We start from the raw sequence: 23,642 nt of genomic DNA on the forward strand, positions 1-23,642 counted from the left end.
GGGGAGGAGAAAGAGCAAAACGTGAACAGACACATCATGTCAAGCAAAGCTAAGAGCCATGAAGATAAGGAGGGCCAACCAGAGGGAGAGGCGATCCTGGGGGACCAGGAGGGTTGGGGAGGCCCCTCTGCGGAGGTTACTGTGGAGCAGAGACCCGGATGGGGCGAGGAAGCCAAGGCCTGTGAATTTCTGGGCTGCCTTTCTCAGCCTCCCCTAAGTGTGATCTGCAAGCAATGAATATTCCACCGGGCTGAAACAAAAGGATGCTAGTGGGGGGCCTTGCTCCCCATCCTGCCCGAGTTCACCCTTGACAATAGCAATGCCTTTCAGGCCAGAGGAGAAGTCTGTTGCATTTAGATTGAACGTTAGTGGGGAGCTTTTAACTCTCTCCAAAGCGCTTCATCACTAAAAACACCGACAATAGGCCATAAAGCTGACAGTACCTGTTGAAATTGTAAAAAAAAAAAAAAAAAAAAAAAAAAAACGTATTTACAAGGAACCGCCTTAGAGGAAGCACAGTCACAATGGCTGACATTTAATACTGATAAGTGTCGCTAGGGTTTGTAGTTTGGGAGGCTTCTGTGGCCCTGGCTAATGTGTAGCTCTCCTTTAAAAGCTGTTTCTAGAAGGATCCACCTGGCTCAAAGCACCGGTCCACTGATCCTCCCTTTATCATAATGATACAGTAGTTTAGGGGTTTGATTGAAGCCACTAAGTGCACCTTTGTCCTCTAGGTACCGTCGCCTGATGACTCCCCCCCGGGGAAGCCCAGAGTGAAAGAGGCAAAAGGAAACCTGCCCTAGGCCCTCATGGTTCATTTCACTGGTCCCCTTGCGAGCACCCCCCCCCCGCCCGCCCACCCTCCCGTGAGTCCCCCCACAATCGGGAGGTCGGAGGGGGCTCTAGCGTTGGAACTGGGCAGGATCAGTCTTCCAAACTGGAAATCCGTGTCGGCCAACAGAGAGTCCATTTGAATTACAAATCCTGTTGTTTGGATCAGTGTTTCCAAATTAGTCTACCAGCAGAGCCACAAATTTTTGTCTCCAATACTGGAAAACAATAGGTTTAAAAAAAAAAAAAGAAAAAGAAAAAGGACAAAAAGGAGCTTCTCTTCGGCTGCCGTGCTTTAAGGCAGAGATAACCGGGACTGGCCACAGTTAAACACCCGACTGCTCCATTTATGGCGACCTGTCTGCGCATTTTCAAGTCGCAGTGACAGGGAGCTATTGGGTTCTATGTGTAGAAACATATTGCAAGGAATCCTGATGGTTGGAGGATTTTTTGTGTTTTTTTTACCTTAAAGAAAAGGTAGGATCCCTAAGGAGCCGGTGATCATTTCAAGTTGTGTTTGTGTAATAATAGCACCTTGTAAACTGAGCAAAGTCTGAAATACTTAAATATGGCATCTTTTTCTCCCCCCTCCCTTGGCTCCTGTAGGAATTGAACCCTGGTTCAGAAGTGACGCATCCACACCCCAGGTGCTGAGGCTCCCCATCCCTCACCTCTCTTGGCTTGCTGTGAGGCCTTGGTTTTGCCTGTTTTTTGCCCCTTTCTGTAAGACAACGAACGCCAAACTTCCCTTTTTTCTGGGCGTCCTCTAGAAATTAGCTCCAAGACGGGGTTAGAGTAAGTCTCAGGCACGTTCTGGCGTCTGGATAACGATACTCACTTAACCCGTTTCCAGAAATCTCTTCTTCACGGGGTCGATTAAGCATAGCCCATGACCCCGGCCCCTTCTCTTTTCGCTGTTATTTACCGATAAAAATAAATGCCCTGCGCTGAGCGGCCGGGCTCCCTGCGAAGTGCAAGAGGAGGCCCTAAGAGGGGGATTCATATGTTGATGAGCCCTCGGGAGTGAGAACTGGGCTCAACGTGCCATTTGCTGACCTCGTGTTTGTGGGGCTCAGTGGGGAGGGTTTCCTCGGGGGGTGGCCTTGCACGAGTCTCCGCGCGTTTCGTGGCCGAGCTGCACCTGCGGGGGGGGGGGGGGCACATAAGCGTCCCGGGGTCCCCGCCGCGGCCCTCGCGGCTCCCGGGTGGAGCGGGGCCGAGGTAAGGCTGCGGGCTGGGGCTGGGGCTGGGGCTGGGGCTGCGGGCGACCCCTCCGGGGACCGTGCCTGGGCGGCGAGGGCGCCGGCAGGAGGCGAAACGGTTACTTTTCTGTTTTTTATTTATTTATTTTAAATTAGAGGCAGAGAGGCAGAGGGAGACGCAGGCTGCACGCGGGGAGCCCGACGCGGGCCTCGATCCCGGGTCCCCAGGGTCACGCCCCGGGCTGCAGGCGGCGCTGAGCCGCGGAGCCCCCGGGCCGCCCCAGATGGTCACTTTTTTGAGCTCGGGCTCCGGTTACTTTTGAAGATCGCGGAGGCGGACGCGGGTTTGCTGGTGGTGGTTTTTTTTTATTTTTTTATTATTTTTTTATTTTTTTATTTTTTTATTTTTTCTCCCCTCCCCCGGTGGAGGATTCCGGAGAAACGCGGAGCCGGGGCGCGGGGGTGCGGTGGCCCCGAGGCGGGGGCGGCCGGAGCCCAGGGACGCGGCGCCGGGCCCCCCGCGGCCGGTTAGGGAGCTGCAGCCGGGAGGGTCGCCGCGGGCGCCGAAAGGGGGCGGGGGGCGGGGGGCGGGGCTGCCGGGGGCGGGGCGGGGCGGGGCGGGGACCCACGGGGGCCTGCGCCCGCCGCCCCCGCCCCTCCGCCCCGCCGGTCGGCTCCGGAAGCGGGTGGGTGACGGCGACCCGCGGGGCACCCGGTCCTGCCTGTCTGGGAGGCCCCGCGGCCGCGGGGGGGGGGAGCCGCGGGCCGGCCCCGGGCTGGACGCCCAGGGCTGCGGGGCTGCTCGGCGCCGTCCGGCCGCGGGGCCGGGGCTGCTCCGCGCGGCGTCGGCTGCAGGTGGGTGCGGGGTCCGGGCGCCCCTGGGGACGGGGGGGGGGGTGTCCGGGCGCCCCTGGGGACGGGACTGCTCCGCTGGGGTGTCGGCTGCAGGTGGGTGCGGGGTCCAGGCGCCCCTGGGGATGGGGGGGGGTGTCCGGGCGCCCCTGGGGACGGGGCTGCTCCGCGCGGTGTTCACTGCAGGTGGGTGCGGGGTCCGGGCGCCCCCTTGGGACGGGGAGGGGTGTCCGGGCGCCCCTGGGGACGGGGCTGGGTGCTCTGCGGGGGCGTCGGCTGCAGGTGGGTGCGGGGTCCGGGCGCCCCTGGGGACGAGGGGGCTGCTCCGCGCGGCGTTGGCTACAGGTGAGTGCGGGGGTCGGGGTGCCCCCTGGGGCGGGGGGGTCCGGGCGCCCCTGGGGACGGGGCTGGGTGCTCCGCGCGGCGTTCGCTGCAGGTGGGTGCGGGGTCCGGGCGCCCTTGGGGACGGGGGGGTCCGGGCGCCCCTGGGGACGGGGCTGGGTGCTCCGCGCGGCGTTCGCTGCAGGTGGGTGCGGGGTCCGGGCGCCCTTGGGGACGGGGGGGTCCGGGCGCCCCTGGGGACGGGGCTGGGTGCTCCGCGCGGCGTTCGCTGTAGGTGGGTGCGGGGGTCCGGGCGCCCCCCGGGGACCGGGAGGGGTCCGGACGCCCCTGGGGACGGGGTGATGCTCCGCGAGCCTCGCGTCTGCGCCCAGGGGTCGCCCCAGCTGCGGGTGTGGGGGGCCGGGGGTCGGGGCGCCCCCTCGCGGCCGGGCTGCCCCCGGGCGTCGCGGTCCCGGCTGCACCTGCCGCGCCCCCGCAGGAGGGTGACCTGGTTCCGCCCCGCGCCCCCTTCGCTGAGCGCCCGGGGTCCGCACGTCGGCCCGGCCCGGAGCAGCAGGCCGGGTGTGCAGTTTGCTTTTACAACACGAGCCTCGGGACTTCTCAGAGCGTCTCTTGAAGTGTTTTCTCTGGAAACGAGTCTGCAGTGAGCGCGAGTCACAAAGAGCAGTGCTGTTGGGGAGCCAGCAGGTGACGGGGTGAAACCTGAGGCCGCGCGTGCCCGAGTCGTTCAGGGACCAGCGGGAGGCCGCCTGGAGCGCGGGGTGCGGCAGTATCTGCGCCCCCCCCCCCCCCCGTTATGGAAAATAACGGGTTCATTAGCGCGGTGCCCAGGGTGCGGTTCGGGTTTTGTCCGTGTAGACCGGTTTGCAGCCAGAACTCCCGACCCCAGAAGCGCCGCTCCTGGCAGAGGACCATGCTTTGTCATCACGTTTCCTCCTTTTGTTAAGCGCTCTGTCTCACTGTCGTGGGACGTTTTTGTGCATGAAATCGGAATGCTTGGAAGCCCCCCACCCCACCCCCCCAGAGTCCCACATTTCCTCCTGGAAAAAAACCAAGAGCTTCTTGGCACTTGGATGGTACCCGACAGGCCACTCAGCTGTTGGAAAGTGGACAGGCTGGATGGAGGTTTACCTGCAAAATAGAGAAAATGCCTCATGCCACTAACTGCTGGTAAATGTTAGTAAAGGGATGTCTGGCCAGGCAAGGTGTTTGGGTACCTTCAGGATGCTCTTAGTTCCCCGCTGCCTCCGCGGTTCATCTCAATGTAAATAAAATCGAGTTGGGCCCTGAGCCTCTGTCTTCAGCAGAGGTAGGCCCTGAGCGCTCTCTGAGTGGCTGTGAGAACTTTTAACAGACAACAGTTTAGGGGCTCTGCTGTGAAACCCAAACCTTGGTTATCATAGTTTTGATACCCACGGCGATTACTGGTCTCTGGCATTTGGAAACCATCTCCATGAACAAGAGAATACCCGTATCCATAGGCTCGTACATCCCGTGGGTTGCGGAGAATGGCCGTGTTCCAGGTTTTTGCACGGCCACGTAAGTTTGCTGTTAAACCTCCTTCACCTGCATATTTAGCCTGACCGAGAGTAGCTCCTGAATGGGAATGTGCGATCTGCATCCTCTGTGTGCTAAGGCCTTGTTAACAAGCAGTTTAACAAAGAAGCTGTTAAGCAGTTGGTGGCCTGTAGGATGACACTTAGCAGCAGGGGACACCTAGGGAATGTTAGCCCAAGTGACTTCACAAATCAGTATCTGCTCTGGGTTTTGGTGATCAAAGGATTTCTAACTTCCCTGGGCATGTTCACACAAGAAATACCTTCTCCTAGGGATCCTGCAGTGCCGTGGTAATCTTCACATAGGAACTAGAGTGGAATTTGGGGAAAAAGTATTTGTTGTAATTAGGGGTATGACCTTAGACTTCATATTCAATGGCAGACGCTGAAAATTATCCTGTTTTCTGTTTGCCAGATTTTGATTTGACTTGGTGACTGGGTCCAAGAAAATGATTAATAATAGGAACCATACCAGAACTGATGCAGTTTTATAACCTCTGCATGTATGTCTCTGATTGAACTCCTTCTCCTCAACCCCCTCAAATCCCCACTCTCCTCTGACCCGCCCATGTAGTATTTCCATTTTATTTTATTTTTTTTAAAGATTTTATTTATATATTCATGGGAGACACGGAGAGAGAGAGGCAGAGACACAGGCAGAGGGAGAAGCAGGCTCCTCGCAGGAAGCCTGATGTGGGACTTGATCCCACATCCCAGGATCACGTCCTGAGCCAAAGGCAGATGCTCAACCGCTGAGCCACTCAGGCATCCCAGTATTTCCATTTTAGTACATCGTCTTGCAGTCACCTATCTTTGACCCCATTTCTTGTGGGTTCCTTTTACTTTATCTCCCCAAGCCACCGTGTTTAAGCTCTCTTAGTGACGGTGGGCTAATAGGCCTCTCCCAGGTTCCTGTGCTCTTTCCTGACCATCACTGTATATTAATTTTAAGACTGATGGTGGCACTCTGCTCACATGCCTTTTTTCTTTTCCTGTTGCCTTGAGAGTTAAGCACGAAGTCTTCTGCTTGATTCGTCTTAATTCTTAAAAATGTCATTTGGTGTTACCATTGCCATCTACTGTTGCTTCTGTCTTCCAGCGAAACTCTTGACTCTTCACTGCCTCTGGACCTTCACATACTGTGCTGACTTATTAAGCTTTTGGGGGAAAAATAATAAAGGCTCATTTATGTACATGTCAAGGTCAATCAAAATAGTAATCCTTAGCTGTCCTGGATGCAGCATATAGCACAATAGAAAATAAATGATTCTCAAATGACTAAAATAGCACAGCAGAATAATAAAGCTCCTTTGAGTTTGCATAACACCTTCACATATTGTGTTATCTTATTTCGCCAGTGATTACTGTGCTCACAGAAGGAATGTGTAAGCCCTTGTTCATAGCATAATGACTCTGTATACTTTTAGGCGAATTTTTTTCAAATTGTAGTTGTCTAATTTATGGAAGGTTGAAAGCAACAAATTAAAGAAAAAAAAAGATTTGGAGGTTGTTGGTTGTGGGCAAAGAAAAAAGGCTACTTCCTTAATAAGAGACTTAAAGCAGCAGGAATTCAAAATTCTATCATGACAGCAGGGAGGGAAAAACTATAAAAGGTTTGTCAACCATCTTAAAACTAGGAGTCTGGGGCCACGTGATTCTAGACATCGGCTCTACGCTGTGAGAGAGCCCTAAAACTTACTTTCTAGTTGGGGAACTGGGTTCCCAGGTATCGCCCAGCTGGGTGGCTGGATTAGATTCCTGACGCCAGTGTTCTTTCTACTGTTCATTTTCTGCTAAGAATGCAAGGCTAAACCACGTATAGTAGACACACACACCACCAGGCAAGAAAGCAAGGAACTGTATAATGGAATTTGGAAGCCCTCTTATCATGGTGTATACGTTTTTATTTTTTAAGTTCTAGCTTTTAACGGGATCAAATCAGTTGCCTCTTTTTGGTATTTCCTAGAACCACTCAGTAATGGCCTTTAAATATAGGGATGAGTGAATGGATGGAGTAAATGAATCCGGAGAGTAAATTCCATGAGGGACCCCTCTTTACATCACTGTGTTGGATGAATGGCGCCGTACTCTGATTTGGGGGACAAAGGCCAACTTAGAGCCAGTCATAGATTGGGGTCTCTCAATTGTTCCTCTACTGAAGACACCTGGAAATGCCCTGCCCTGCTCTGTATGCATGCTGTGCGTCTGTGGGTGGGTGGATGCATGCGTGGTATTGGAGATTTTAAGTAGGGACTGGTTAGAAGCTGATTCTAAGGGAGCCTAGGAATGGAGGCTAATAGTTTGCCCTTCAGGAGGCTGGAGAACCTCCTGAACTCAAGATAAAATTCACATGCCAACCTTCAGTTTTGTTATTAACAATAGTTCTTGTTCTGGATGTTGCTGGTCAGCTTCAAGAAAATCTCAGTAATTAACGGTGGAAATAATGATGCCAAATGACATGTGTCAATGGTAACTTTCTTTATATTCATGTAATTCCTTTTTTCAAAAGTTTTGCATATTTAGACCACCTTTTGAAGGAAAATAGTTGCAGTCAAGAGTAAGGCCTCGTGATGTTTGGGGACTTGTGAAAGGTATGAGGCCTTCCGGGCTGAGTTTACTGAATGCCGAAGCCCCCAATCCTCTTGCCTAAGTATTGCTCTATCCCTTGGGTCAGATGTTCTCCTGACAATTATATGATGATTGAGAAGTCCTACATCTGTGAGCTGTTTGTCTTTGACTCTTTTTTAAATGGTGAGAAGTAGCTATTTAACTATTTGGAAGGAAAAAGGGAGAAAGGGGAGAAAGGAGGGAAATGAAACCCTTCCACCTTCTGTCGCATGGCTTGCGTGGAGCACCGCCTGGCAATCGTTGTCTTTATAAGAAAAAGGTATATCCTGTCTCTCTACCCAACCTCGGGCTGCTTCCTCCCCTCCCTCACATCCATGCTCTTTTCATCTGTCATTCGCTTCTCTCCTTGATTCTTCTAATAGGCTTTTAGTCTCCTCTTCAAAATGGTATCTGCAAGTAACCCCTCGCCTGCTCTAGTTTAATTCACATACCTGTTCGCTGTGCTGACCTCGATGACCCCTTTGGCAGTGCTCTTAGCTCTTAAGGTGTTGCTTCCTTAAGAGTCAGACTCTGAAACCTGAACAAACCCATTCTTGAAAACTGTTTTTCCTCTTTTTTCCGCACGATGAGACTGACTTACCTGTAGAATTATAGAGAGACCTTGGAGAAGTGTCTGCTGATATATTCCCCCCAACAGGGGAAACCTAGCACAGGATTGGTTAATGCATACTTGCCATTCACTTATGATAAAGTTCATTCAGTTAATTACAGCATTTCGACATCAGGACAATAGGCCTGCCTCACAATAATCCCAGAATACTAGCTATTTTGGCTTTTTATTCTGTTTGTCTCAAGCATCTAACATGATGTCTTGCCCAAAGTTGTTTTTTTTTTTTTTAAGTAAACATTTAAAAAAATATATCATGTTTAATTTAGCTGTGGTTGGGTAAGAGAATGTAAAAAATACACACTCCCAGATGGTTCCCACAAAAGTGTGTATAGAGTTTGTGATAATGACGATGATGATGATAAACCAGATGAGGCAAGATGTAAACAACTGATGAATCTGGGTAAAGGCTAGATAGGAGTTCCTTTCTCTTTCACCTCTTCTGAAGTTTGAAACTACATCAACATAAAAATTTACAAAAATAAATACAAAATTAATGAAGGACAGGGCACAGGACAAGTGTGGTTCTGCCAAAAAAAAAAAAAAGAAAAGAAAATCTTGAGAAACTATCATAATCCCAGCTTCCAATAGTTCTATTCCCATTAAAATGCAACTCATTTGTCGACCTGATTTGTGTCCCTGTTTCACACGATCTACCTAAAGTGACAACACTTGGAAATGAAATTCATGAAATTTTTCTATTAGATCCAATCACACGTGGTTTCATGTTTTGTCTAAAAGGTGGTATTTTGGCAGATGAGACATAACAGCATTTACATGTCATCAGAAAGACCCTGCATCATGACTCAGAGCATAAGTCATGGCCAGGCTCCCCTCTTTCTTTGTCAAACCCCATCGAGTGATGTAAATGCCTACAGGAACATATCTATGTGAGATCGTATTTATCATTTTTATGACTTTAATGTTTTAGAAATGCAAGAACCATGCTCAGCAGTCAACTGCTTTCATATGACGCAGTATGAGACAGTGATCTACTTCAGAATATAAGGGTCTACTAACAAGGTAATTTTTTAAAAAAGAAAAGAAAAATCCATATTCAAATTTGTGTGTTATCAAGTAAAAAAAAAGTAGCTGGTGGTGATGTGGTGTCTCTTACCACACCTGGTTAGTGGAGGTCATGCTATGGGACTTTCATTTTTTTAATGTTTTTTTTTTTGTCATCTCTGAGACCTTGCTAAGGAATGTGATGTTTTGTCATTTGAAGTTATCTTTTTTTTTTTTTTTTTTTTTTTAGAGTTTATTTATTTGTGAGAGAGAGGCAGAGGGAGAAGCAGGACTCGATCCCCAGGAGTCCGCAGTCACACCCTGAGCCAAAGGCGGACACTCAACCACTGAGCCATCCAGGCATCTCTCATCTTCTGCTAAAAAGCAAAAAAGAGGCTTTGTCCAGAGAAAAACTCTGAATCAACAGTTCATGAGGCTGTTGAATTTTTATAATCCTTTTTGTGCGCTCTCCTTGCAGCACCTGCTCTGGGCAGAGTGGCCTGTCTCCCTGCAGTGTGTCACTTGTCACTTGTTGGGGCTGTGGTGCAGTAGCCTGACTGGCTGGCCAGAGAAAAGGAACTGGCTCAGTCAGATTCCACCTCTAGGAGGCAGTGGGAGGTTAGGGGCTTAGGCTCACAGGCCCAGTTCCGAGGCCCCTGCTCGCTAACTAACTGACCTTTGGGCAGTTGTCCTGTGGCAGGTGGTTCGGAGGCTCAGTTTCCCCCTCTGTGAGCGGGGATACACCCTTTTGGGGGTGCTTGATGGGGGGATTAAGTGTCATAACCCTAATCATCCCAGGCGAGGCACAGAGAAATGTTAGCTGTCAGAATGCCAGCAGATAAAACCATAAGCCTTGCCTGGGATAAAAGGACTTTGTCACTTAGGTTCCTGCAGTGGGGACCCTTCACATTGTTGATGGAGAGCAGTCCCCCGTGTAGAGCGTGCAAAGGCTGGGATGAGCACGTGGGAGTTGTCGGCTCAAGGCACGGCCAGCGGGTCTAGATGAGTGGGAGGAGGGGGACAGTGTCATTTAGTGCTCATGATGCACCATGATTAGGATCGTAATTCACTGTACATTTCATCTGCAAAAGGCTAATCAAGGAAAACAGCTGTAGAAGTCATCAGGTCTTTGGTAGTCTGCATCTTTGTGCTAGTTTGGGAAATCCACGGTTTGTCTTAATTTGTGGTGTTTTCTCGTGTTGTATAGTACACTGACATTTAATTTTTAGGTTCTATTTAATATTTGTGTTCCGTTTCTGCAGAGACAGCACCGTACTGTCTCCTCCCTCAGCTGGGTTTGGCAAGGGCCAAATATACATATTTCATGATTCGGGTTAAAATCGCTTTGAAGCCCCCCCCCCCCACTTCTCCTGGAGGGGGTTTTTGAGTTACTAATTAAATTCTTAACCTCTCCTTCTCTTCCTTTGACATGTGGGAGTTGCTTTTTCCAAAACAAAAGGGAAAGACTAGATCCAAGAAATTTTCTGACTTTCATTAACACATCCTTTTTCTTTTTTTTTTTTTTTACGGAGGACTAAGGAATGTGCCTGTTTGGAGAGCCTTTCTTAAGTCAAGATGGGAATGAATTGCACCTGGGTGAAATGACGACCTGCCTTGTTTAAAAGGTCGTAACCTCCCAATGATGGTGGAGGAAGTGAGGTCATCACTTTTTTGTTCTGGGTGAAAGATAGTTAAGTCTCTTAGTTGGAATAATACCTACTGTGTGGCATCGCTCCTTCTAGTACAGATTGTAGGCACTGGGTGCTTGGCCTTCCATTTGTTGACTGTTACAATTTTAATTTCTTGTCCTTTGATTTATAAAAAAAAAAACCATACGTTTTAATAATCAGGTTGTGATAGGTAACACTTTGTGATACTGGAAGTATTTAGAGTTTTGTTGACCTAGTTGCTGGAGTAAGACTTCGTCGCAGGCTGAAGCATGTTTAGGTTCCACTGTCTTTCCTACTTGTTTTATAGCAAGTGAGAGAATTTTTTAGTGTATGTGCTGCCGAAGCGAGCACAAGTGAGAGAATTTTTTAAGGCAGAACAACTTGTGGAAGTCTGAGTCAGGCATGTAGTGTGACCGCACCCTGGCTTTGGGCTTTGCGACCGTGGGCAAGTCACCTAACTTTCGGGAGCCTTGTTTTCTTTAAATTGGGGTCAAGCTAATCATGGTATATTTTCTCTCTTTTGTTCTTAAAGAGAAAGGGGCAGGTATAAAAAGCTGCATCTGGTTCTGAAAGTCTTGAATTTTAGTTTTCTTGGGGCTTTGGGATGAGGGATGATGTTTAAGAATCAGAAGCAACTTAACAAGGAACTCCAGGGCTGATCAGGTCCCTGGGCTGTAGGACGGGGACTGTCACGTTGACACTTCTCACAGACCTTCCATGCGAGGAAGAGTTTTCATCCAGAACTGGATTTGCTTTGCCCAGTAGCTGGCTCAGAACATGTCACGCCTAGTAGGTACCGTGTTGACCTCTCAATGAGTGCCTGCCACTATTGCGATTCAGCACTAACAGCCACCCACCTGCCTTTTACTCTAGCCTCGTGCTTGGGTTCAATTACTTTTTGTTGGAGGAACTGCTTAATGAACTGTCTGGCTGACGTTAGCCCATCGATAGGGAAGGCTTTGGACTGACTGTGCTGTGTAAGGGTTTAACTGCCGCCCGCACTCAGTGAGTAGGCTAAGTTTACTGTCTCCCAGAGCTGGATTAGAAACCGGAAGCCTAAATGGTTTGGCCCAGTGGACCTACTCTGCCTGTTGGGAAAACTCATGAGCAACATGGCGAGCTGGGGTGGGGTGGGGGGGCTCTGGAGCCATTATTCATGGCACAGAGCTGTGGTGGGCAAGGCAGGAGGAGGTGCAGCCCCTCACACTTCTTGCTTCAGCTCTTGGGACGTCACAGGATGGCATTTGGGGGAAGGTTAGAAGGTCAACAGCAGTCTTCTTGAGAACTTTCCTAATGAATAGTATGTTAGGAGGCACTTTTTAAAGGCTACTGGGGCTAAGCTAGTTGGGGTAGCATTTTCTGAAATGCTGAGTCATGAGGGGGGCGGTTTCCCAATGGTGTAGCTCTAGATTTTAAGTCTCAGTGGGCCTGGGGGTTGGGGGGGCGGTGACACCAGTAATTCGGTTACTTTCTCTGGGCCCCAGCTGTGTGTAAGCAACATTCAATAAAAGTTCCTGGAGGGTAAGAATAGTGCCTTCGTGTATTAATTTCTTTTTTGTTTTTGTTTTTCCTATATTGTCCACAGCAGCCACTGTTTGATGTCCTGTGACTGAGAAACCCGGCCTTTTCACTTTATTATTATGCCTTTGGAGATGGAGCCCAAAATGAGCAAACTCGCCTTTGGGTGCCAGAGGAGTTCCACGTCCGATGATGATTCTGGCTGTGCGTTGGAGGAGTATGCCTGGGTGCCCCCAGGCCTTAGACCAGAGCAGGTGAGAACCTAATCATCCTATGTGTTCTGTTTTTCAAGGGGATTGAAGATTTTTTAAGACTTGCTAAAAAAAAAAAAAAGAAAGAAAAAACCACATAGACATTCCTGCCACACTGACATGCTGCCCTCGGTCCTCGCTCCTTGGATCGTCAGCATTTTTGCTTTTTGGGGTCATACCTCATTTCTTGATGAACGTTTTCAGTCCTTTTGTTCTCATGGATCCAGAAGTCCTACAGTGATGCTATGTGTGCTCTCATGAATGACATCCAGGGTGCTGTTTATGCATTTGTTCTGTGGATATCCATCTGACAGGTCTCTTTGGAGGGTGAGAGGAATTTACCCTTTGAAAAAACAGTAACAACAAAAAAGGTAATAAAAGAGGACTGTTTCCATGCTGGTTCTCAGCAACGCTTTTGCCTTGGAAAAGAGGAAATACAGAGCTATAAGAGACCATCTGAAGTGTTACTGCTTAGACATTTGACCTTTGATAACCTTACACATAAAAGAACCTGTCACCACAGTGTGGCTTGGGCGGAGGAGCTAATTTTGTGCATTGTGTTGTTATTTTAAGTAAGATGAGAACATTGTATCTGCGTATTTTTATTTTCCCAATATCCTTGTAATGATGAACTTAGCAAAAATTGCTAGTGACAGATACTAGTATAAGGGTAAAGCCATAGTTTGAAATAAAAGGTGCCATTTGGGTGTGCAGTTGCTCCTGAGTTGTGGTGGGGAACCCGCTGAGAGTAGGGGCTCCTGGTTCACCTGGGGCCTACCCGCCACACGTGTAGCTGGTGCTCAGCAAGCACTTCTAGCTGGAAAGGCTTCTGTGGCTGATACATTGGGGGGAGGGGGCGGGGTGCGGGTCCAAGGGTTAGGAAAGCAGAATTTTGACAAAGCCCTAAGAGAAAACCACTTCTCTCAGCTTTGGGTTGGGTAGGTTTTGTGTGATACTAAGGTAAGAAGCAGACAGGCCCCCACTTCCCTGATCTCCTTTTCAAACCGCGAATCACTTTTTCATTCTTTCTCGGGACTCTGCAGCCCTCTTTAAGGGGTATTCCTTTAAATACAACAGCAGGAAACCCCAAACAAAAATTGAGTTCTCCTTTCGGAGTAAGCACAGCTCCCTTCCGGGTTCCTTGGGTTGGGGGCGGGGAGATGGACTCCAGGTATTTAGAAAATAACACCCATGGAAACAGAGAAAGCTGATGCTTGAGAGAACCTGATAAGGGAGAGTTTACAGAGTTTAACAAAACAGCCTTTGTCTTTGTAAGGTGTAAAATTCAGAAAGCAAATTCAGTGTGCTTGTGTAGTGGCTGGATTGTGGCCAGTGTCACGCAGCCTGTGTGGTCATTTGTAGCATTGCCCCCCCCCCCCCGCGCTCTTTCTTGGCTGACCCTAGGGAGACTGGCTGAGGAATAGTAGCATTAAATGTGCACATTTTATGGTGCGTAATTTATGATGCTCCTAATTGTCACTACAAATTACATTCCTGAAGAGCAATTTAGCAGCTGGATGCTAGCTGTCTGAAGGTTTGCCGTTCTGCTGAGTTGGCTCAGCTGGTGTCCTCATTAGCTACAAGAGGCCAAACCCTGTACCTAAAGGGAAAGGTAACTTTGTAAGATGGACTAGAAGGTAAGATGTTCACTTCCTGTTCGCTGATGCCCTTCTTTCCATCTCTTACTCAGATCCAGCTCTATTTTGCTTGCTTACCAGAGGAAAAGGTTCCTTATGTTAACAGCCCCGGAGAGAAACATCGAATTAAACAGCTTTTGTACCAGTTGCCACCACATGATAATGAGGTAAGATCACAGGAAGAAGGCTAATTAAAAAAAAAAAAAAAAAAACCCCACCCACACTCTAAACATTGAGATGCCTCTCATAAACCCTACCTCCTCATTGGTTAGGGCTCTTTTGCCTTTTTCAGTTAAAATTTGGCTTGAGGAGACAGCTTTCCATTCTTTGAGAGAGAAAAGGGTGTCCGTGCAATAAACTTAACAACGAGTTGGTTTTTATAGTGTTTGCAGCCACCCACCACTTGCCAGGAGCCTCCAAATTCTTGAGATTTCCCTGCCCCTTCGTCCAGAGTTCATGCTTTCTGGTAGTTCAGGCCTGCAGTCGAGTGCCGGTAAAATGTAGAGCGAATGTGGCAATGAACAAGTTTAAACCTTTTGTAGAAAGGTTCATGTCTTACAGTTTTTTAGGTGTCCCTGATAAAAGTTTAAACATTCCCAAATTAAAAAAAAAGAAAATCCTTCAAATTGCATTTCCCTTGTGCCAGAGGGGCTGCAAGATTCGGTGTCATTTTAAAGGTAGGGTGCCATTTTTATTTTTTAATTTATTTTTAATTTATTTTTTTAAAAAGATTTTTTTCATTTATTCATGAGAGACACACACACACAGAGAGAGAGAGAGAGAGAGAGGCAAAGACACAGGCAGAGAGAGAAGCAGGCTCCATGCAGGGAGCCCGATGTAGGACTCGATCCCGGGTCTCCAGGATCATGCCCTGGGCCAAAGGCAGGCACCAAACCACTGAGCCACCCAGGGATCCCCTAGGGTGCCATTTTTAAAGCAGGGATTCAGGGGGGCAGGCCAGTCAAACTTGCTCTTTCCTGAAACTCTAACCTTGGAAGTGAAGAATTGGTGAGGGAGACCGCGCGCTCCAGTGTGGTGCTTGTTTCCCTGTCTCTGAAGGTGCGCTATTGCCAGTCTTTGAGCGAAGAGGAGAAAAAAGAACTGCAAGTGTTCAGTGCTCAACGGAAGAAAGAAGCCCTTGGAAGAGGAACGATCAAACTCTTGTCCAGAGCAGTAATGCATGCTGTGTGCGAACAGGTAGCCCTTTCCCCGGAGGAGCAGCTCGGGGCAGGGATGGGGACGGAGTGAGCACAGGCCTAGTCGCCTCCAAACACTGAAAGGCAGCCTAGCTTTTTACTAAATGGATATTCATGTTTATAACTGGCTACACTGCTGTGTGTGTGTGTGGGGGGGGGGGGTGATAGGGCGGGGGGGGGGGGGTGGGTGGCAGTCAGTCTGCCCTTATGCAAACATCGGGTGAAATCCTGCCTTTCCCAGGATCTTGGCGGGGGAGAGGGGCACAGGGTACATCTAGTGTTCAAAACTGCAGAGACATAATGAAGACATTCAGCTGCTTGCTGGCTCAGAGTAGGAAATGTATCCAATAGGAGGCTGGCTCAGGAAGACGATTCTTGATGCGAGTTGGAAGGAACCATTCTTAGAGACCATCTAGTGTGGCAGTGTGTCTGAGGCATGTTCATTCCAGTTGAGCATCACCCATAATCCAGCCTTAAAGAGCTATTTAATCGCTAACGGGAGGGGGGAGGCAAAAATAGAAGCTTGCTTGACAAAATGGGATTTAGTGTAAAGTGGGAAAGGCTGGGAATCCAGTCATCAAAGAAGGATCATCCGAATTTCAAATCCTTTTGTTTTTAGTGTGGGTTGAAGATAAATGGAGGTGAAATTGCAGTGTTTGCCTCTCGCGCGGGCCCTGGAGTGTGCTGGCACCCTTCCTGTTTTGTCTGCTTCACGTGTAACGAGCTGCTGGTCGACCTCATCTATTTTTATCAGGATGGAAAAATTCACTGTGGCAGGCACCATGCTGAACTGCTCAAACCGCGGTGTTCTGCATGTGATGAGGTAAAAAAGTTTATCCCTTAACACTGGAAACAATAAGCTTCTGGTAAGCCAATATTCCACTGTTCACGTCTAAGGAAAATATCTCCTGCTTTTGCTGTTTATTTTAAAGATAACTCCATACATTCACATAATGGAATAATACGTAGCTTAATAAAGAGAAGACAGCAGGTGTCTTTGTTGCATTGGTAAGTAGGGCGTCCTTAACGGATCGAGAGAGGGAAAAAAACAGATTGCAAGAAAAGTATGTAGTAGATCATCTTTTTGTTAAATAAAGGGAGAATAAGTCAAGACTCCATGCGTATCTATTTACACTCAGAAATCGTAGGGAAAGACCTACACTGAGTTGACCCTGGTTACTACCAGGGCTTGTGGGAAGGGATGGTGGTATGAAAGGAATTTATTTCGTTCAGCTTTTTATTTTTATTTTTGTTTTTGTTTTCAGCTTTTTATTTTAAAGTAATTTTAGATTTATGGAAGGGTTGGAGAGATAAGAGTTCTTTACACCCTTCCCTCGGCTTTCCCTACTGTTAATATCTTACATCACCTTGGTGTGTGCATCACTGGTCTAATACGATTAGTGCAACTACAGACTTTATTTAGATTTCTACTTTTTCTGCTAATGTCTCTTTTCTGTTCCAAGATCTAATCTCAAGGGTACCTCATTGCATTTATTCTATATATCTCCTCAGTTTCCTTTAGTCAGTGACCGTATACATTTTTTTACGGTTTTTTTCAGTAATGTGCATTTGAATATTTTTTTTAGGGTTTCAGCCCAGGTCATAATGGTCAGGGTCATGAGATTGAGCCCTGTGTCGGGCTCCATGGAGAGTCTGCTTAAGACGCTCTTCCTCTCCCTCTACTTCCCTCCCCCATACGCTTGCTGTCTCGTGCTCTCTCTTAGGTCTTTAAAAAAAGGTTTTTTTGAAGCCAAGAATATAAAAAAATAGTCTTTAATCTGGTGATGACCACCAGGTCAAATGAAGTGCTGTTCACACAGTGCAGCATTTGGATAACTCTGTTGATTCTGCAGACATTTTTATGAGTTTTCTATTAAAACACAGACCATTAAATTGTTTCAATGCGAATGTATTCTTTGCCAGATTATGCCAACAAAATGTGATTGGGGAGCAAAAATACGACCAATGAATTGTAGAATGTAGAAATCTGTGGTGGTGGTTTTTTTTTTTTTTTTGCTTAAGCACACACTAAGTTTCTCTTTTTCGACATTTTTTTTTTGAAGATTTTATTTATTCATTCATGAGAGACACACAGGGAGAGGCAGAGACGCAGGCAGAGGGAGAAGCAGGCTCCCTGCAAGGAACCCGATGTGGGACTCGATCCCAGATCCCAGGATCACGGCCTGAGCCAAAGGCAGAAGCTTAACTGCTGAGCCACCCAGGCGCCTCTTTTTCAACATTTTCAATTGTGGCTCTTATTTTATATGTAAATCGAGTTAGATGTAAGCTTGAGGCTGTAAGAAACAAGGTTAGCTAAGTGGCTTTCTGAAGAGCCAGTGGCTGTCAGTTGTCCAGAAAATATGCAGTTACTTATTTGGCTTTTAGAATAGCTCACTAAGACTTTCCTTCATCCTGTTTGTCTTTAAAGATAATTTTTGCTGATGAGTGCACAGAGGCTGAGGGTCGCCATTGGCACATGAAACACTTCTGCTGCCTTGAGTGTGAAACCGTCCTAGGAGGACAGAGGTACATTATGAAGGATGGCCGCCCATTCTGCTGTGGCTGTTTTGAGTCTCTGTACGCGGAGTACTGTGAAGCCTGTGGGGAGCATATCGGTGAGTCCACAGCCAGCCTGTCCGCTCTGTCACATGCCCAACAGTCTGTCTGCAAATGTCTTTTTTTTTTTCTGTAACTTATATACAGTGAAATGTACATATCTTATATGTTTTGTTTGCTGTGTTTTGACAGATGGATATATGGTCAGTTCTCATTATTTGCAATAGTCCTGTTCTATAAAGTTGGCTGAATTATTGAGTACTGAACACTAGAAGAAGTATAGGGTTGGGTTCCTGCAAGCCTCTGGTCACATTATCATCAGCTGATTAATACATGATCTCGTTTCATGTATGTTTTAGATTATAGATGGGTTACTTAATATACATTGATTCATTCATATTGAACTCCTAGCCAACAGCACTGTAGTCATGCCTGAATGAAGCTTATCTAACACACACAGTTTTTCTACAAGGCACATCCTAGCCTTCTTGGGCTTAGGAACACCATATAGCCCCTCAACACTACGCTTAATGGCCATTTTAAACACAGTTAACAAAAAAAACACAATAATATGAAGAAAACATAATAGAAAGCAGAAGAAAGCGAAAACAGACCAAGGCTATGTCAGTTGTTTAAAGAGCTGAGAGAAAAGACAAGGCATCACTTTGACCTCAACTGAGAACATGCACATCAGCTGACTCAAATTTTTCATCCTTTTGCACATGCCTGCAAATTCCTTAGAAGCTCTGCAAGTGAGGATTTGGGGTTACAAATAAATTTTAGCAAGTAGGCACATTTCAAAATATGGAATTTGCAAATAATGAGAATTAACTGTACCTGTGTGACCCACAGCCCTTTCAAGACACAGAACGTTTCCATCACCCCATAGAGTTCCCATATACAAACAGTCTTGTTTCTTCTTCCTTTATTTCAGGATTGAATTATAATTCCCTCCTCTGTCCTTTTCAAAATAGGTGTTGACCATGCCCAGATGACCTACGACGGGCAGCACTGGCATGCCACAGAAGCCTGCTTTTCTTGTGCCCAATGTAAAGCTTCTTTGTTGGGGTGTCCCTTCCTTCCCAAACAAGGCCAGATTTATTGCTCAAAAACATGCAGCCTTGGTGAAGACGTCCATGCCTCTGATTCTTCTGACTCTGCGTTTCAGTCAGCTCGATCCAGAGACTCCAGAAGAAGTGTCCGGATGGGCAAAAGCAGTCGGTCAGCTGATCAGTGTAGACAGTCTCTTCTCTTGTCCCCCGCTCTGAACTACAAGTTTCCTGGCCTGTCAGGCAATGCCGATGATACCCTTTCTCGGAAGTTGGATGATCTGAGTCTCTCCAGGCAGGGGGCAAGTTTTGTCAATGAAGAATTTTGGAAAGGCAGAGTGGAGCACGAAACCCCAGAAGACCCTGAAGAATGGGCCGAGCATGAAGATTATATGACACAGCTCCTCCTCAAGTTTGGTGATAAAAGCCTCTTTCAGCAGCAGCCCAATGAGATAGATATTCGAGCCAGTGAGCATTGGATATCTGATAACATGGTTAAAAATAAGACTGAGTTAAAGCAAAATAACCAGAGCCTTGCAAGTAAAAAATACCAATCTGATATGTATTGGGCACAGTCACAAGATGGACTGGGGGATTCTGCTTATGGCAGCCACCCAGGCCCTGCAAGCAGTAGGCGGCTCCAGGAATTAGATCTGGACCATGGGGCTTCAGGATATAATCATGATCAAACACAGTGGTATGAAGATTCCCTGGAGTGTTTGTCAGACTTGAAACCAGAGCAAAGTGTTCGAGATTCTATGGATTCCTTGGCTTTATCTAATATCACGGGTAGGTAATCTGGGGATTATGGAGTATTTGGATAAAAGAGCCACTAAAAAATTTATTCGAAAACTATGGTTCAACAGTAGGGGCTAGGTTATTTAAAACTGCAGACCAAGGGAAGGAAGAAGGAGTTTATGTTAAATGCCGAACATTAACAAATGTGTGCATCTATATACATTTTAATATAAGCTTTTCGAGTAGGTATTATGCGAATTTTAAGCGGGGAGATTGATTTATTTGGATAATGGATTTCGCATCTGGTCTGAAAGATCTTGTACTCTTTGGATTATGCTGTCTGAATTTCAAGATACTAAAATCAGCCTGCATACTTTAGAAGCTCCTAGCATCTTTTTATATTTTCCTGAATTGCCCTGTGGTAATAGCTCAAAAATAGCTGAAAGTTTTTTTACGCAGATTATAATTTCACTGTTTTCAAAGCCTATTCCTATCAGTTATCTACATTTTATCCTTAAAATGATCCTGAGCGGTATGCAGTGGGATATTACTTATTGTGTTTTACAAGTGAAGAAACTTGATTTACCAAGAGGCTAAATGCTTAACTTGACATACATTTTTGAAAGGCAAGGCTGAGCCTAGGACCCACCCCTCGTGAATCTCACATTTGCGTTAAGTCTTTGGATATAGAAATGTTACTGGCCCACGGCTAGCAAAGGCTATGGCTAGTTTTATAGTCAAACTAATGATATTTAGTCCTCTCAAAGAAGTGATGTTTCTGTGATACAGGAAAGGCTTTAGTGGCTGCCCTGTGCCAGGAGGGAGAAGACAGCTACCCTCCTGGTTTCTGTTGCACTTGTTAAAGATGAGGCCTACATAAAGTGGGGGGTTGAGGAATGTGAGTGGGACTAAATTGAGCATATCTTGTTTGTTGGCCCTGTGGTAGGTGCTTCAACATTTAGTATCAAGACTAGACACATAAGGTGTCAGGCCTAAACATTCCTTGACAATAGCAGGCTGAGAAACAGACTCCCTGTAGGAAGTAGAAGTTATGTAGTCTCCAGCTGACAATTGTCTGTACCATGCCCTAGTCACCTACTGTTGGCTGGGCTATGTTCAATTCATTCATTTATTTTAACTTGTCTGAGCCCTGTTTAAAAAAAAAAAAAAAAAAAAAAAAAAAAAAAAGCAGTGGCAGTGTCTATTTTGAGAAAAGCTTTATTAAAGTAAGATTAATCTGAAAATGGTATAGTTCATGTAGCTGAAGGGGGAAGAAGACTGGATGATGTAGGTTTCGGGTTGGCAAACTTCTCTAAAGGGCTAGATGGTACCTTTTGGACCACAGTCTCTGCTGCAGCTACCAGGAAGCAGCGATAGGTGATGTATATGTGAATGGGGTGGCTGTGTTCCAGTGAGACCTGACCCACAAATAGGCATCGGCTGGATGTGGCCCTTGCTGTGGTTTGCTGGCCACTAATCTGGGTTTAAAGGACCATAATGGTGGGGTGGCCATGTGGAGGCAAAGGAAGGGATTGATTTGAGAGATGTTCAAGTGAAGTAGTCTGGCTTTAAGGTGTTGAGAGGCAGAAGCTTCTACGTGTCATGTGCTACACAAACTAATGAGGTTTTTTATGAAGAGCTCAAAGTTCTGCTGCTCATGACCTGTGCTATAACTAATGTTCGGCTCCCAAGGAGCTGGCCTTGTAAGAGGCTGTGCCCTCTTGTATCATTAACAAAAGTCAAACCTTCTCAGTTAAATGTGTATGCATGTTGCTCTTACCTAGTGCGTGTTAATCAGATATTGAAATTTGGGAGAATTTTCTTTGAAGTTCTTCCTTTCGGTAGCTTGTTTGCAGTAATTGTGAGACAATCACATCTCGTCTTGGCTTTTCTTCTAGGGGCTTCAGTGGATGGCGAAAGCAAGCCGAGACCCTCATTATATTCCCTGCAAAACTTTGAGGAGATGGAGGCAGAAGATTGTGAGAAAATGAGCAACATGGGGACTTTGAACTCTTCCATGCTGCACAGGAGTGCAGAGTCCTTAAAGAGTCTAAGTTCAGAGTTGTGTCCAGAAAAAATTATGCCTGAGGAAAAACCAGTCCACCTGCCAGTGCTTAGAAGATCGAAGTCTCAATCCAGACCACAGCAGGTCAAGTTTTCGGATGATGTCATTGACAACGGAAACTATGACAACCTCGAAATTCGGCAGCCTCCCATGAGTGAGAGGACTCGAAGACGGGTCTACCATTTCGAAGAGAGGGGATCCAGGTCTCATCACCATCGCCGCAGGAGAAGTAGGAAGTCCCGCTCTGACAATGCTCTGAATCTTGTTACGGAAAGAAAGTACTCTCCCAAGGACAGACTGCGGCTTTACACCCCTGATAACTACGAGAAATTTATACAGAATAAAAGTGCCCGGGAAATCCAAGCATACATCCAGAATGCTGATCTGTATGGACAGTATGCCCATGCCACCTCTGATTACGCACTGCAGAACCCGGGCATGCCCAGGTTTCTGGGACTCTACGGTGAGGATGATGATTCCTGGTGTTCCTCTACCTCCTCTTCCTCCGACTCAGAAGAAGAAGGATATTTTCTTGGACAACCAATTCCTCAACCCCGGCCCCAGAGATACGCCTACTATACAGACGACCTTTCGAGTCCAACTTCTGCACTCCCCACTCCTCAGTTTGGTCAGAGGACAACTAAATCCAAGAAGAAAAAGGGACACAAGGGCAAAAACTGTATTATTTCTTAACCTAGTAGCTGTGGACATCCTGTTTAAACTTTGCCATTAACCATCTTGAATCATATCTTTTTTCTTCCATAGGAAAGTTGCTAAAATTAGTTAAAGTGCTTTGCCCATGTAAATGAGACCCCTGCTGCTGTTTACAGTGTCAGATTAACATTTGGAAGGTGTGATTTCTCCAGTTTGCCCTCCTTGGATGGTGCCAGGTTGATGTGACCTCTTGTGCCCGTCAGGTGCGCATTACAGTTCCATGTAGCGGCTTTGGTCTCCAGTCAAGAGAAGCCTCAAGAAACTGTCATGAGGTGATTGGACGGGGGTGTTGATTTTCGACAACGGAGAACTTCCACCACCTTTGTAAAGCGATAGTGTTTGTCGTTTGTCTACACCGGGTTGGCCCAGGTCCTGATCACTCTGTCTTGTGCGGCATGCACGTAGTCACAACTGACCCAGCCAATACTGTGCGTTCCATCGTGCGAGACCACCTCGTCCCCTTTCAATTAGCCAGGTAAACATTGCATTGTATTAGCTCCAGCTACAGATTGAAAAAGACATTGCTATTTATAATGTAGTATTTCATAGACTTAAGTGTATTCCTAATTTAACGGTGCAAATATTAATGTACATATGTACAGTTCAGATTTTAAAGCTGATATTTTTATATCCCTGAATTGCAAGATGTTTGTTACACTGCAGTGCTAGATTTGTTGGGGAACCAGAAACAGCATTTATGGATGAAATGATTGCTTGTATTTTAGTCAGGGTTTATAAGCTTAGATGGTCAAATTTATATTGCCTAGTGATGGAAAGTTCAAATTTTTTGATTTTTCAATATTAAAAAGGCTCTGTATGCATGGTGGGGCTATGTAAATACTCTTTAAAAACTATGGCCCTATTAATCTTACGAGTGCTATTTATGGGTCAAGCAATGTAAACTGTATAAATGTAAAAACAAACAAACCCATACATATCCCTGGAATATATGGTAAAAACAAGTAGAAGTTGTTTGGGTGAATGTTTTTTTTTCCCCTTTGGGGATAGAAGGGGGTGCCTTTCCCATTTTCAACAGAGTGGTGATTATTTCCTGGGAAGAGACCAGAACTACAAGGATCTGCTTTATAGGGCAGAGGACTTTGTAGATTTATTATCTGAAGAGAGGCTGTTCCTTTTTACCCCATCTCTTTCAGCTAATTTGTTGCCCTTTAACAGCGATTATGTTTTTCTTTTAAAATCCTCCGAGGATGCTCTGCCACTAACT

General features: G+C 46.8%; 1 protein-coding gene across 20 annotated transcripts in view; it reads left to right on the forward strand.

Moving 5' to 3' along the window:
* The window catches only part of PRICKLE1 (prickle planar cell polarity protein 1), a 112,936-nt gene extending 89,557 nt beyond the window's left edge, over positions 1 to 23,379 (forward strand). For 6 of the 20 annotated variants that reach the window (XM_072765522.1, XM_072765511.1, XM_072765517.1 and 3 more), the window contains 7 exons: positions 12,279 to 12,465; positions 14,153 to 14,266; positions 15,159 to 15,296; positions 15,915 to 16,118; positions 17,724 to 17,910; positions 18,826 to 19,689; positions 21,537 to 23,379. In XM_072765522.1, coding sequence (XP_072621623.1) covers positions 12,334 to 12,465; positions 14,153 to 14,266; positions 15,159 to 15,296; positions 15,915 to 16,118; positions 17,724 to 17,910; positions 18,826 to 19,689; positions 21,537 to 22,396 — 2,499 coding nt within the window. In that variant the 5' untranslated portion in view covers positions 12,279 to 12,333 and the 3' untranslated portion in view covers positions 22,397 to 23,379. Of the gene's footprint in view, positions 1 to 2,738; positions 2,889 to 3,150; positions 3,168 to 3,568; positions 3,915 to 4,283; positions 4,398 to 8,936; positions 9,042 to 12,278; positions 12,466 to 14,152; positions 14,267 to 15,158; positions 15,297 to 15,914; positions 16,119 to 17,723; positions 17,911 to 18,825; positions 19,690 to 21,536 lie in introns of those variants that run through there. The other 14 variants (XM_072765525.1, XM_072765524.1, XM_072765514.1 and 11 more) reach the window with 11 other exon arrangements.
* The last annotated feature ends 263 nt before the right edge of the window (positions 23,380 to 23,642 follow it).

The sequence above is a fragment of the Vulpes vulpes genome, chromosome 8 (assembly GCF_048418805.1).
Source record: "Vulpes vulpes isolate BD-2025 chromosome 8, VulVul3, whole genome shotgun sequence".
NCBI lineage: Eukaryota > Metazoa > Chordata > Mammalia > Carnivora > Canidae > Vulpes > Vulpes vulpes.